At 39.3% G+C, this 12,318-nt stretch overlaps 1 protein-coding gene across 2 annotated transcripts in view; it reads right to left on the bottom strand.

Moving 5' to 3' along the window:
* Window positions 1-12,318, bottom strand: part of POC1B (POC1 centriolar protein B) — a 102,882-nt gene that overhangs the window by 57,908 nt on the left and 32,656 nt on the right. For both annotated transcript variants that reach the window (XM_065887547.1, XM_065887548.1), the window contains one exon: window positions 103-210. In XM_065887547.1, coding sequence (XP_065743619.1) covers window positions 103-210 — 108 coding nt within the window. The remainder of the gene's footprint in view (window positions 1-102; window positions 211-12,318) is intronic.

Here is a 12,318-nt window from a genome sequence, read left to right as displayed (position 1 = left end):
ATTTTGATTTCTCTTTACTCTCATTTCTTTATTTGAATTGTAATAATTAAATGTCTCCATAGCAAACTAACCCATATAAATGCAAAAAGAGAATGGACTTACCCTACAAAATCTGAGAAGTTATTAACACATTGCTTATTTGTGGTATCCCAGATTTTAATAGTTTTATCCTCACTACATGATACAATTAGTCTTCCATCAGGTGAAAACCTGGAAAGCATAAGAAAGATAATTGTTATGGAAGGCTCCTGACAATCACCCCCACCCCCACAATGACATACACATGACATGCATGCACATATTAAATACCCTAGGCCAGTGTTGGCACACCATGCAGCAAACTCCTATTCTGCTACCAACACCTTTTCCAACTAAAAATAAGCATAACGAAAGACACTGATAGACCATTAAAAAGATGAAAATATACTATATAGACTGAGAATCTTTTAAGCTTTTATTCTTTTATATTTAAATAATTTAGTTTCAAGGTAGTTTCTGTCTGAGGTCTGCACTGCTTCCAAGCCAAGTACGTTGTTTTTTGTTTTGTTTTTTTTCTTTTTGTGGTATGTGGGCCTCTCACTGTTGTGGCCTCTCCCTTTGTGGAGCACAGGCTCCGGACGCACAGGCTCAGCAGCCATGGCTCACGGGCCCAGCCACTCTGCGGCACGTGGGATCCTCCCGGACCGGGGCATGAACCCGTATCCCCTGCATCAGCAGGCGGACTCTCAACCACTGTGCCACCAGGGAAGCCCCAAGTTTTTAAAAAGTATTTAAAAATACTTTTGTTTTTTATAAGTATTCTCTATTTCTTTCTACTGTCATTTTCTGGTGTATCCATATGACCCAAGAGAGCATCTATTACTCATCCTAGCAACTCTACAGTGAGGCTTTTTGTAAGAAAAGAACTGGTGTGTTGAGAATTAAAATTGAATGCTATCATCAACAAAAGAACCAACTCCTCAAGCCTGTAACTTCCTGGATTGGGGAGGCCAGAGAGCTCCAACAGATTGAAAAGAGGACAACTCATTTACACAAAACTGAAGTCCCTTCAGAGACACAACTATTATCCATATGCCCCATTAAAAAACAAATGAGGGCTTCCCTGGTGGCGCAGTGGTTGAGAATCTGCCTGCTAATGCAGGGGACACAGGTTCGAGCCCTGGTCTGGGAGGATCCCACATGCCACAGAGCAACTAGGCCCATGAGCCACAACTACTGAGCCTGTGCGTCTGGAGCCTGTGCTCCGCAACAAGAGAGGCCGCGATAGTGAGAGGCCCGCACACCACAATGAAGAGTGGCCCCCGCTTGCCACAACTAGAGAAAGCCCTCACACAGAAATGAAGACCCAACACAGCAAAAATAAATTAATTAATTAATAAACTCCTACCCCCAACATCAAAACAAAAACAAACAAATGAGAAAATTCCCAGACATCTTGTCTACTGCTTTTATACTCTTTCCCTTTAAAATCCTTTCCAAGGTTCTTTTTCTCTCTTAAGTGCCGTTTTAGAATGGAGATAGAAGAGCAGAAGGCTGAAAAGAAAATGAAAAATCTTAGACTATTAAGAAACTATGGAGCAGAGGCAAAAAGAACTACAATTGTGCAGCCTGTGGAACAAAAACCACATTCACAGAAAGATAGACAAGATAAAAGGCACAAGGCTATGTACCAGATGAAGGAACAAGATAAAACCCCAGAAAAACAACTAAATGAAGCAGAGATAGGCAACCTTCCAGAAAAAGAATTCAGAATAATGATAGTGAAGATGATCCCGGACATCGGAAAAAGAATGGAGGCAAAGATCGAGAAGATGCAAGAAATGTTTAACAAAGACCTAGAAGAATTAAAGAACAAACAGAGATGAACAATACAATAACTGAAATGAAAACTACACTAGAAGGAATCAATAGCAGAATAACTGAGGCAGAAGAACAGATGAGTGACCTGGAAGACAGAATGGTGGAATTCACTGCTGCGGAACAGAATAAAGAAAAAAGAATGAAAAGAAATGAAGACAGCCTAAGAGACCTCTGAGACAACATTAAACTCAACAACATTGGCATTACAGGGGTCCCAGAAGGAGAAGAGAGAGAGAAAGGACCCAAAAAAATATCTGAAGAGATTACAGTCAAAAACTTCCTTAACACGGGTAAGGAAATAGCCACCCAAGTCCAGGAAGCACAGAGAGTCCCATACAGGATAAACTCAAGGAGAAACACATTGAGACACACAGTAATCAAACTGGCAAAAATTAAAGACAAAGAAAACTTATTGAAAGCAGCAAGGGAAAAATGACAAATACCATAGAAGGGAACTCCCATAAGGTTAACAGCTGATTTCTCAGCAGAAACTCTACAAGCCAGAAAGGAGTGGCATGATATACTTTAAGTGATGAAAGGGAAGAACCTACAACCAAGTTACTCTGCCCTGCAAGGATCTCATTCAGATTCCATGGAAAAATCAAAAGCTTTACACACAAGCAAAAGCTAAGAGAATTCAACACCACCAAACCAGCTCCACAAAAAATGCTAAAGGAACTTCCAAGTAGGAAACACAAGAGAATAAAAGGACCTACAAAAGCAAACCCAAAACAATTAAGAAAACGGTCATAGGAACATACATATCGATAATTACCTTAAACGTGAATGGATTAAATGCTCCAACCAAAAGACACAGGCTTGCTGAATGGATAGAAACACAAGACCCATCTATGTGCTGTCTACAAGAGACCCACTTCAGACCTAGGGACACATACAGACTGAAAGTGAGGGGATGGAAAAAGATATTCCATGCAAATGGAAATCCAAAGAAAGCTGGAGTAGCAATACTCATCACATAAAATAGACTTTAAAATAAAGAATGTTACAAGAGACAAGGAAGGACACTACATAATGATCAAGGGATCAATCCAAGAAGAAGATGTAACAATTATAAATATATATGCACTCAACATAGGAGCACCTCAATACATAAGGCAACTGCTAACAGCTATAAAAGAGGAAATCAACAGTAACACAGTAATTGTGGGGGACTTTAACATCTCACTTACACCAATGGACAGATCATCCAAAATGAAAATAAACAAGGAAACAGAAGCTTTAAATGACACAATAGACCAGATAGATTTAATTGATATTTATAGGACATTCCACCCCAAAACAGCCAATTACACTTTCTTCTCAAGTGCACATGGAACATTCTCCAGAACAGATCACATCTTGGGTCACAAATCAAGCCTCAGTAAATTTAAGAAAATTGAAATCATATCAAGGATCTTTTCTGACAACAACGCTATGAGATTAGAAACCAATTACAGGGGAAAAAACGTAAAACACACACACACATGGAGGCTAAACAATACGTTACTAAATAACCAAGAGATCACTGAAGAAATCAAAGAGAAAATAAAAAAATACCTAGAGACAAATGACAATGAAAACATGATGACCCAAAACCTATGGGATGCAGCAAAAGCAGTCTAAGAGGGAAGTTTATAGCTATACAAGCCTACCTCAAGAAACAAGAAAAATCTCAAATAAATGATCTAACCTTACACCTAAAGGAACTAGAGAAAGAAGAACAAACAAAACCCCAAAGTTAGCAGAAGGAAAGAAATCATAAAGATCAGAGCAGAAATAAATGAAATGGAAACAAAGAAAACAATAGCAAAGATCAATAAAACTAAAAGCTGATTCTTTGAGAAGATAAACAAAATTGATAAACCATTAGCCAGACGCATCAAGAAAAAGAGGGAGAGGACTCACATCAATAATATTAGAAATGAAAAAGAGGAAGCTACAACAGACACCGCAGAAATACAAAGCACCTTAATAGACTACTACAAGCAACTCTATGCCAATAAAAGGGACAACCTGGAAGAAATGGACAAATTCTTAGAAAGGTATAACCTTCCAAGACTGAACCAGGAAGAAATAGAAAATATGAACAGAACAATCACAAGTAATGAAATTGAAACTGTGATTAAAAATCTTCCAACAAACAAGAGTCCAGGACCAGATGGCTTCACAGGTGAATTCTGTCAAACATTTAGAGAAGAGCTAACACCCATCCTTCTCAAGCTCTTCCAACAAATTGCGGAGGAAGGAACACTCCCAAACTCATTCTATGAGGCCACCATCACCCTGATACCAAAACCAGACAAAGGTACCACAAAAAAAGAAAATTACAGACCAATATCATTGATGCATATAGATGCAAAAATCCTCAACAAAATACTAGCAAACAGAATCCAACAACACATTTAAAGGATCATACACCATGATCAAGTGGGACTTATCCCAGGGATGCAAGGATTCTTCAGTATATGTAATTCAATCAATGTGATACACCATATTAACAAATTGAAGAATAAAAACCATATGATCATCTCAATAGATGCAGAAAAAGCTTTTGACAAGATTCAACACCCATTTATGATAAAAACTCTCCAGAAAGTGGGCATAGAGGGAACCTACCTTAACATAATAAAGGCCATATATGACAAACCCACAGCAAACATCATTCTCAATGGTGAAAAACTGCAAGCCTGATCTTTCCTCTAAGATCAGGAACATGACAAGGATGTCTGCTCTCACCACTATTATTCAACATAGTTTTGGAAGTCCTAGACACGGCAATCAGAGGAGAAACAGAAATAAAAGGAATACAAATTGGAAAAGAAGAAGTCAAACTGTCACTGTTTGCAGATGACATGATACTATACATAGAGAATCCTAAAGATCCCACCAGAAAACTACTAGAGCTAATCAATGACTTTGGTAAAGTTGCAGGATATAAAATTAATGCACAGAAATCTCTTGCATTCCTATACACTAATGATGAAAAATCTGAAAGAGAAATTAAGGAAACACTCCCATTTACCACTGCAACAAAAAGAATAAAATACCTAGGAATAAACCTACCTAGGGAGACAAAAGACCTGTATGCAGAAAACGATAAGACACTGATGAAAGAAATTAAAGATGATACCAACAGATGGAGAAATATACCATGTTCTTGGATTGAAAGGATCAATATTGTGAAAATGATTCTACTACCCAAAGCAATCTACAGATTCAATGCAATCCCTACCAAATTACCAATGGCATGTTTTAGGGAACTAGAACAAAAAATCTTAAAATTTGTATGGAGACACAAAAGACCCTGAAAAGCGAAAGCAGTCTTGAGGGAAAAAAGACAGAGCCGGAGGAATCAGACTCCCTGACTTCAGACTATGTTACAAAGCTACAGTAATCAAGACAATATGGTACTGGCACAAAATCAGAAACACAGATCAATGGAACAAGATAGAAAGCTCAGAGATAAACCCACGTACCTATGGTAAATGAATCTACGACAAAGGAGGCAAGGATATACAATGGAGAAAAGACAGTCTCTTCAATAAATGGTGCTGGGAAAACTGGACAGCTACATGTAAAAGAATGAAATTGGAACACTTCCTAATACCACACAAAAAAATAAACTCAAAATGGATTAGAGACCTAAATGTAAGACTGGACACTATAAAACTCTTAGAGGAAAACATAGGAGGAACACTCTTTGGCATAAATCACAGCAAGATCTTTTGTGATCCACCTCCTTGAGTAATAGAAATAAAAACAAAAATAAACAAATGGGACCTAATGAAACTTCAAAGCTCTCGCACAGCAAAGGAAACCATAAACAAGATGAAAAGACAACCCTCAGAATGGGAGAAAATATTTGCAAACGAAGCAAGGGACAAAGGATTAATCTCCAAAATATATAAACAGCTCATGAAGCTCAATACTAAAACAACAAACAACCCAATCCAAAAATGGGCAGAAGACCTAAATAGATATTTCTCCAAAGAAGACATACAGATGGCCAAGAAGTACATGAAAAGCTGCTCCACATCACTAATTATTAGAGAAATGCAAATCAAAACTACAGTGAGGTATCACCTCACACAAGTTAGAATGGGCATCATCAGAAAATCTACAAACAGCAAATCCTGGAGAGGTGTGGGGAAAGGGAACCCTCTTGCACTGTTGGTGGGAATGTAAATTGATACAGCCACTATGGAGAACAGTAGGGAGGTTCCTTAAAAAACTAAACATAGAATTACCATATGATCCAGCAATCCCACTGCTGGGCATATACCCAGAGAAAAACCATCATTCAAAAAGACACATGCACCCCAACGTTCACTGCAGCACTACTTACAGTAGCCAGGACATGGAAGCAACCTAAATGCCCATCGACAGACGAATGGATAAAGAAGATGTGGTACATATATACAATGGAATATTACTCAGCCATAAAAAGGAATGAAATTGGGTCATTTGTTGAGACGTGGATGGATCTAGAGACTGTCATACAGAGTGAAGTAAGTCAGAAAGAGAAACACGAATATCGTATATTAACGCATATATGTGGAACCTAGAAAAATGGTACAGGTGAACCGGTTTGCAGGGCAGAAATTGAGACACAGACGTAGAAAACAAATGTATGGACACCAAGGGGGGAAAGCGGCGGAGGGGGGGGGGGGGTGGTCGTGGTGGTGTGATGAATTGGGCGATTGAGACTGACATGTATACAGTGATGTGTATAAAATTGATGACTAATAAGGACCTGCCGTATAAAAAAATAAATTAAATAAAATTCAAAAATTAAAAAAAAACAAAGAAACTGTGAACAGTAATTTTGCTATTAATATTTTAGCAATAACAAAAACCAAAAAGAGATTTAGGTCACAGACCGATTATGTTCCAATTTTATTTGTAGTTTCCCTCTCTGCCCAGATTACTATAAAAGTGATTAACTAAGGGTGTGGGTTATAGGTGAAGGTTTTTCTTTTTGTTTTCTCACTGTCCCCTCCCCTGCCCCTCCCATTCTTAAGGTTGGCCGACAAATAATTCTTCCTAACAGAAGCTTTCAATCTGGAATTTATGAATTCACCATATTTCAAAAGCAACATAGATGCATAATTAAGTTCTATGTGAAATCGTTTTTAAAAATTCAAGAAAATAACCTTGCAAGGAAATATTTTCCACACTTGGCAGTTCAGCTTGATTTTATCATAATATTTTATTAATCTTTTCCTTTAGGAAAATATGTGAGGAAGATTCAAATATGAAAGACAGTTTTACAGAAATGCTCCAAATAGATGTAACTTATTTTGTATAGACACTGGGGAAGAAAAACCTATTCAGTATCCCCATGAAAATAAACTTTACATAGTAATTGTAAACAACTAATATAAGAAATCAAATTGTGTTTATTAATAAACTCTCTTCTAAAAAATTATTTAATGTGAGCATTCTAAATGATAAGAATATTTTTAGGAGATGAGTTGATTCTGACATTTTAAGAAAGCAATGATGAAAAAAATGTAATAGAATGGAAGGATTAGGTTAAAAGCAAAGTACAAATATATTCATTCTATGATATTATTGGCCAAATACCACCACCACTACCATCATCATCATTATTACCCTGTCAACATTTACTGAGCATCTGTGTCCTAGAATGGTTCTTAACACTTTACCTGTAGCAACTCATTTAATCCTCAGAATAACCCTACAAAACAATTGCTATTGCTGGCCTCCATTCAAAGATGAATAAACCAAGGCACATAAAGGGTAACTGCCAGTCACACAGCCAGGAAGATGTGAACTAGTCAGTCTGGCTCCAGAGCCAGATCTCTCAGCCACTCTGTTTACGTCTCTGACAGAAAGGAAAGTTTCTTTTACCGGCCAAAGGAGAGCACAGGAAGTTCTGTGTGGCTTGTGTGACCACAGAAAGTTCTAAAGTGGAGAAAAACCACAGGCGATGCTCTTAGGAGGCTATATCACTGGGCTCTGCCTGACAGGCTAACCACTAGACAATCCTTTAATAAAAATCTCTGTGTCTGCTGCCATACCCGATCAGTGTCCTTGAGGAGTTTATGGGGAAGATAGTCATTCACTGGCTCATTCGAATATACTGAGCACCCGCCAGATCCAGGCACTGGTCACTGGCCTAGGTAATAGGAATACCACAGTGAAGGAGCCTGCTAAGACCCCTACTCTCATGAGGCTTTCATACTAGGAAGGAGGGAGGGCACACAAATAATATAATTTTAGATAATGGTAAGAACAGAGTTGGTAACAAAAAGGTGCCAATTAGTTACCAGAAGAAACAGGATTTTAAAGAAACTTGTGAATTAAGGAAAAGAAGGTATCTTGACCAGCCAGAAATTCATCCTAAGCAGGAGGGGCCATAGCCTGGGAGAAATTTCCCCAGCACTAGAGAAATGAAGGGAATGTGAACCTCAGATAAGTGGGGAGTGGAGAAGCCCACTGGGATGAAAGAAGGCGGTGCCTGAGGGGGGCGTTTCTACCTCCCCCCCTCTGCACGACCAAAGCGGGGGTCAGGGTTAGGTCCTCTCACTTGCTCTGGACACTGTGTATAATCCCCGCATAAACTGTTGGCTCTTTTCGCCTTTGGAGGGGTTGAAAGTGAGGATGGCGGTTTGTATCTTCTCCCTATTTTTACTTTTTTTTTTTCCGGTACACGGGCCTTTCACTGTTGTGGCCTCTCCCATTGCGGAGCACAGGCTCCGGACACGCAGGCTCAGCAGCCATGGCTCACGGGCCCAGCCGCTCTGCGGCATGTGGGACCTTCCCGCACCAGGGCACAAACCCGTGTCCCCTGCATCGGCAGGCGGACTCTCAACCACTGCGCCACCAGGGAAGCCCCTCCCTTTTATTTATTTTTAATTAGATACATCAGATATAGGTTCGTGCCAATAAAACAGGCTTCTCTTTGCCCTGACTTTGATCAGGAAAGGATAGTCCTTTTTTTGTCAGGGCTCAAACAATATCTGATGGGGTTATTAATTTGAAGAATGTTAAGAGGATATAAAATTTCTATCAAGACATAAAAAAAATTTCTAACACTAATTCAGTACCACCTAACCACCTTTTAAAACTTCCAGCAAGTGTGTCAAGAAGATGGATGTCACATTAGTCAACAGTGACTAATGGATCAGCAGACGTGAACTGTGTGTAAGGCATTTGCGAAGTTAACTACTTCCTATTCAAGCCTTTAAAATGTACTGGTACTCTTTGGAGAAAATGAGGAAATTCTTGAACTTTCTTCTGGAAAAACTGGTTCACATGTCCTTCAGAGTAGCCCAAGTTATATAACAGGAGTTCTTTAACTTTGAATCTATGGAGTTCCTGAAACTATATATAAAATTATATGTCCATAAGTACAGTCACTGAGTTATTCGTTCATTAGCGAGCCAAACATGTGCATGAACCCTGAGAAGTTTTAAAGTGCTTTCGTAAGAAATCAAAAATTTCATCTGGCTATTTCTTATCATTAGACTAAATAGTCTACAAAAATACAACATATACATGCATGTATCAAATCACCACATTGTACACCTTACGCTTACACACAGTTATATGTCAATTATATCTTAATAAATCTGGTGGGGGAGGAACAAGGACACAGAGCCCCCATCCCTGCCAGACACTCAGCTGCATGGAGGAAGGGCTAAGCCTTCTGAGATGAGAGCTTGTGACTCAACCGTCAGCCCTCCAAACAGGAGGAGGACACAGAAGACTAATTTGAGAGTTATATACGCCACATTTAGGAACTAGATATCGTCCCTGAGGACCAACCTGGACTCCAGGGGCTGAAGGATATCTATTTAGCATCCAATGTCAGCCACACTCACCAGCTCCACCTCTGGTGGGGGTGGGGGAGGGGGGCAGGGTAAAAAACAGAAAAGAAATTAAAAATAAGGGAGGATAGAAAGGGAACAGTGGGAGAGAAGGAAAAAATGAAGGAAATACAGAAAGAAAAAAAACAAAAAACAAAACCCTACATTTTTGGCCCTCAGGGCTCTGAGACCAGAGTAGGCACTGTTCCTTGTCCCTTAAGAAACAAATCATTAGTAAGTGGTACTCTGAAGCCAGCAGCTATTCAATAGGAGGGGAAAGCAGTAAAAAGCAGTGAAAATAAGACTACCCAGTCAGCGCAGAGTCCTGAATTCTAAAGCCAATTTTGCAACTGCCCAGCTATGTAACCTTGTGAAACTCATAACTACCCTGGCCACCATTTTCTATTTGGATAATGAGAAATTCTGGCTTGCATTCAGGCCTAAAACTTTCACAGACATTAAAAAAAAAAAAATTGGCAGTCTCAGAGTTTGCTTTGATGGGATTTGGGGTTTACATAGTTCAAGGCAATAAGCAAAACGGTTATGCTTTTTAAGTGTTGGTCAGCATTAGAGGAGAAACCGTCTTTTGGTCGCAGTAACAGGATTCATTCCTATAACTGCTGAGAGACAAAAAGCAGATGAAAGAGACATAAGAAGATTTAAGTATGCCATGAAACATGCTAATTATTGCTGGGTCATTTACCATTGACACGCCCAGACTCCTCTCCCGGGATTTCCACCCGTAAGTACAACTGCCTACTAAGCGTTTCCTCTTGGATATCCTGCAGGCACCTCTGACTCTGAACTTGTCCAAATCTGAACTCATTATCTTCCTCCCCGAACTGCTCCTCCAGCGTTTCTTTTCTCAGTAGATGGTTTCTCAAGACAGAAACCTAGGAGTCAAGTTTGATTCCTTTCTCCTCCACTTGCTGCCACGTTCCAATCCATTATCAGGCCCTTCCTCTTCCAACCATAACAGGCCCTGCTGACATTCCATTCTCCACAATCAATAAAAGTGATCTTTAAATCTTAAATAAATTTTTTCTGATTAAAACCTTTCGGTGGTTTCACATTTCCCTTGGGAAAAAGTGACACCCTTACCACTGCTTCCCGGGTCCTCCAGGATCTGTCCTCCTGTCTCTTCATCTCCATCACCTTACTCTTCCTGGCATCACACCCCTCTTCTCTCGGGTCTTTCTCTTGCCTCAGGTGTTCCCTCACATGCTGTTCCCTTTGCTTCAAACACCGCTCCCTACTCTTTATCTAGTTTTTGGTTGTTTTTTTTTAATTTATTTCATTTACTTATTTTTGGCTGCATTGGGTCTTCGTTGCTGCGCGCGGGCTCTCTCTAGTTCTCGAGCAGGGGCTACTCTTCGTTGCAGTGCGTGGCCTTCTCATTGTGGTGGTTTCTCTTGTTGTGGAGTGCGGGTTCTAGGGTGCATGGGCTTCAGTAGTTGCAGCATGTGGGCTCAGTAGTTGTGGTTCACAGACTCTAGAGCACAAGCTCAGTAGTTGTGGCACATGAGCTTAGTTGCTCTGCGGCATGTGGGATCTTCTGGGACCAGGGCTCGAACCCGTGTCCCCTGCATTGGCAGGCAGATTCTTAACCACTGCGCTACCAGGGAAGCCCTCTTTGTCTAGTTTTAAATACCTAAGGGGATTTTACTCATCCTTCAAGTCTCTGCTCAGGGTCACTTCCTCAGGAAAAGCTTTCCTGAACTCCTCCCCCCAGTAGATCTGCTCTCCAGTATGCATCTTAGAGTAGCTCACAGTCACATTTACAACCAATTATTCTGTTTGCTTCCCTAAGAGAATGTAAACTCCAAGAAGAGAGAAACAACATCTGTCTTATTCACTCACTGCTGTATCCCCAGGCACAGTATATGGTACTGAGTAGGTCCTCAGTAAATATGTAGGGCATTAAAAAACTTTTCAAGGGGATTTTCATCAGCCAATGAACGCTGATGTTTAAAATCTTTGCAATTATTTGCACAACATAAACGTACTTAATGCCATTGAACTGTATACTTGAAAGTGGTTAAATGGTAAATTTCATATTATATATAGTTTACTGCAATAAAGAAAAATCTTTGCAATTCAGATGATCAAAGGTCACTTGTAACACTACCAAACACTGAAAACTAAGGTCAGATTTTCCCCCTAAAATTAATGCTAGAAAGACAAAGTTGGAAAAGTCGTTCATCAGCCGCTACTTTTTTTTGCCTGAGGACACCTAAAGAAACATAAGTTATACCACAACACACATTATTTTTTAAAATACAGGATTATAACAATTTGAACTTTTAGAAAAATTCACCTGCCACTAAAAATAAATATTTCTCAACCCGCATATGTATATATTTCAAACGATACATGTTTTCTTCATTACTCGTTAAAGACAAATTGCTTGTTTAAAAAAACTGGGAAATATAGTAAGTAAAAAAAGTCCACGGTGTAGCACCCAAACAAAATCATGTAATATTTTATGTATGTAGGTACTTTATCTTTTGTTCGTGTACAGATCTTTTATATTATAATCATGAATTCTGAATTTTGCCCTTCTTACCCCACACATAAACATGTTTTTATGTCACTACTTACATATATTCTCCTTTTAGTGGCT

The sequence above is a fragment of the Phocoena phocoena genome, chromosome 11 (assembly GCF_963924675.1).
Source record: "Phocoena phocoena chromosome 11, mPhoPho1.1, whole genome shotgun sequence".
In the NCBI taxonomy this organism is placed as follows: domain Eukaryota; kingdom Metazoa; phylum Chordata; class Mammalia; order Artiodactyla; family Phocoenidae; genus Phocoena; species Phocoena phocoena.
Note: the sequence above shows the minus strand (reverse complement) of the source record. Positions and strands in the feature narration are given on the sequence as shown.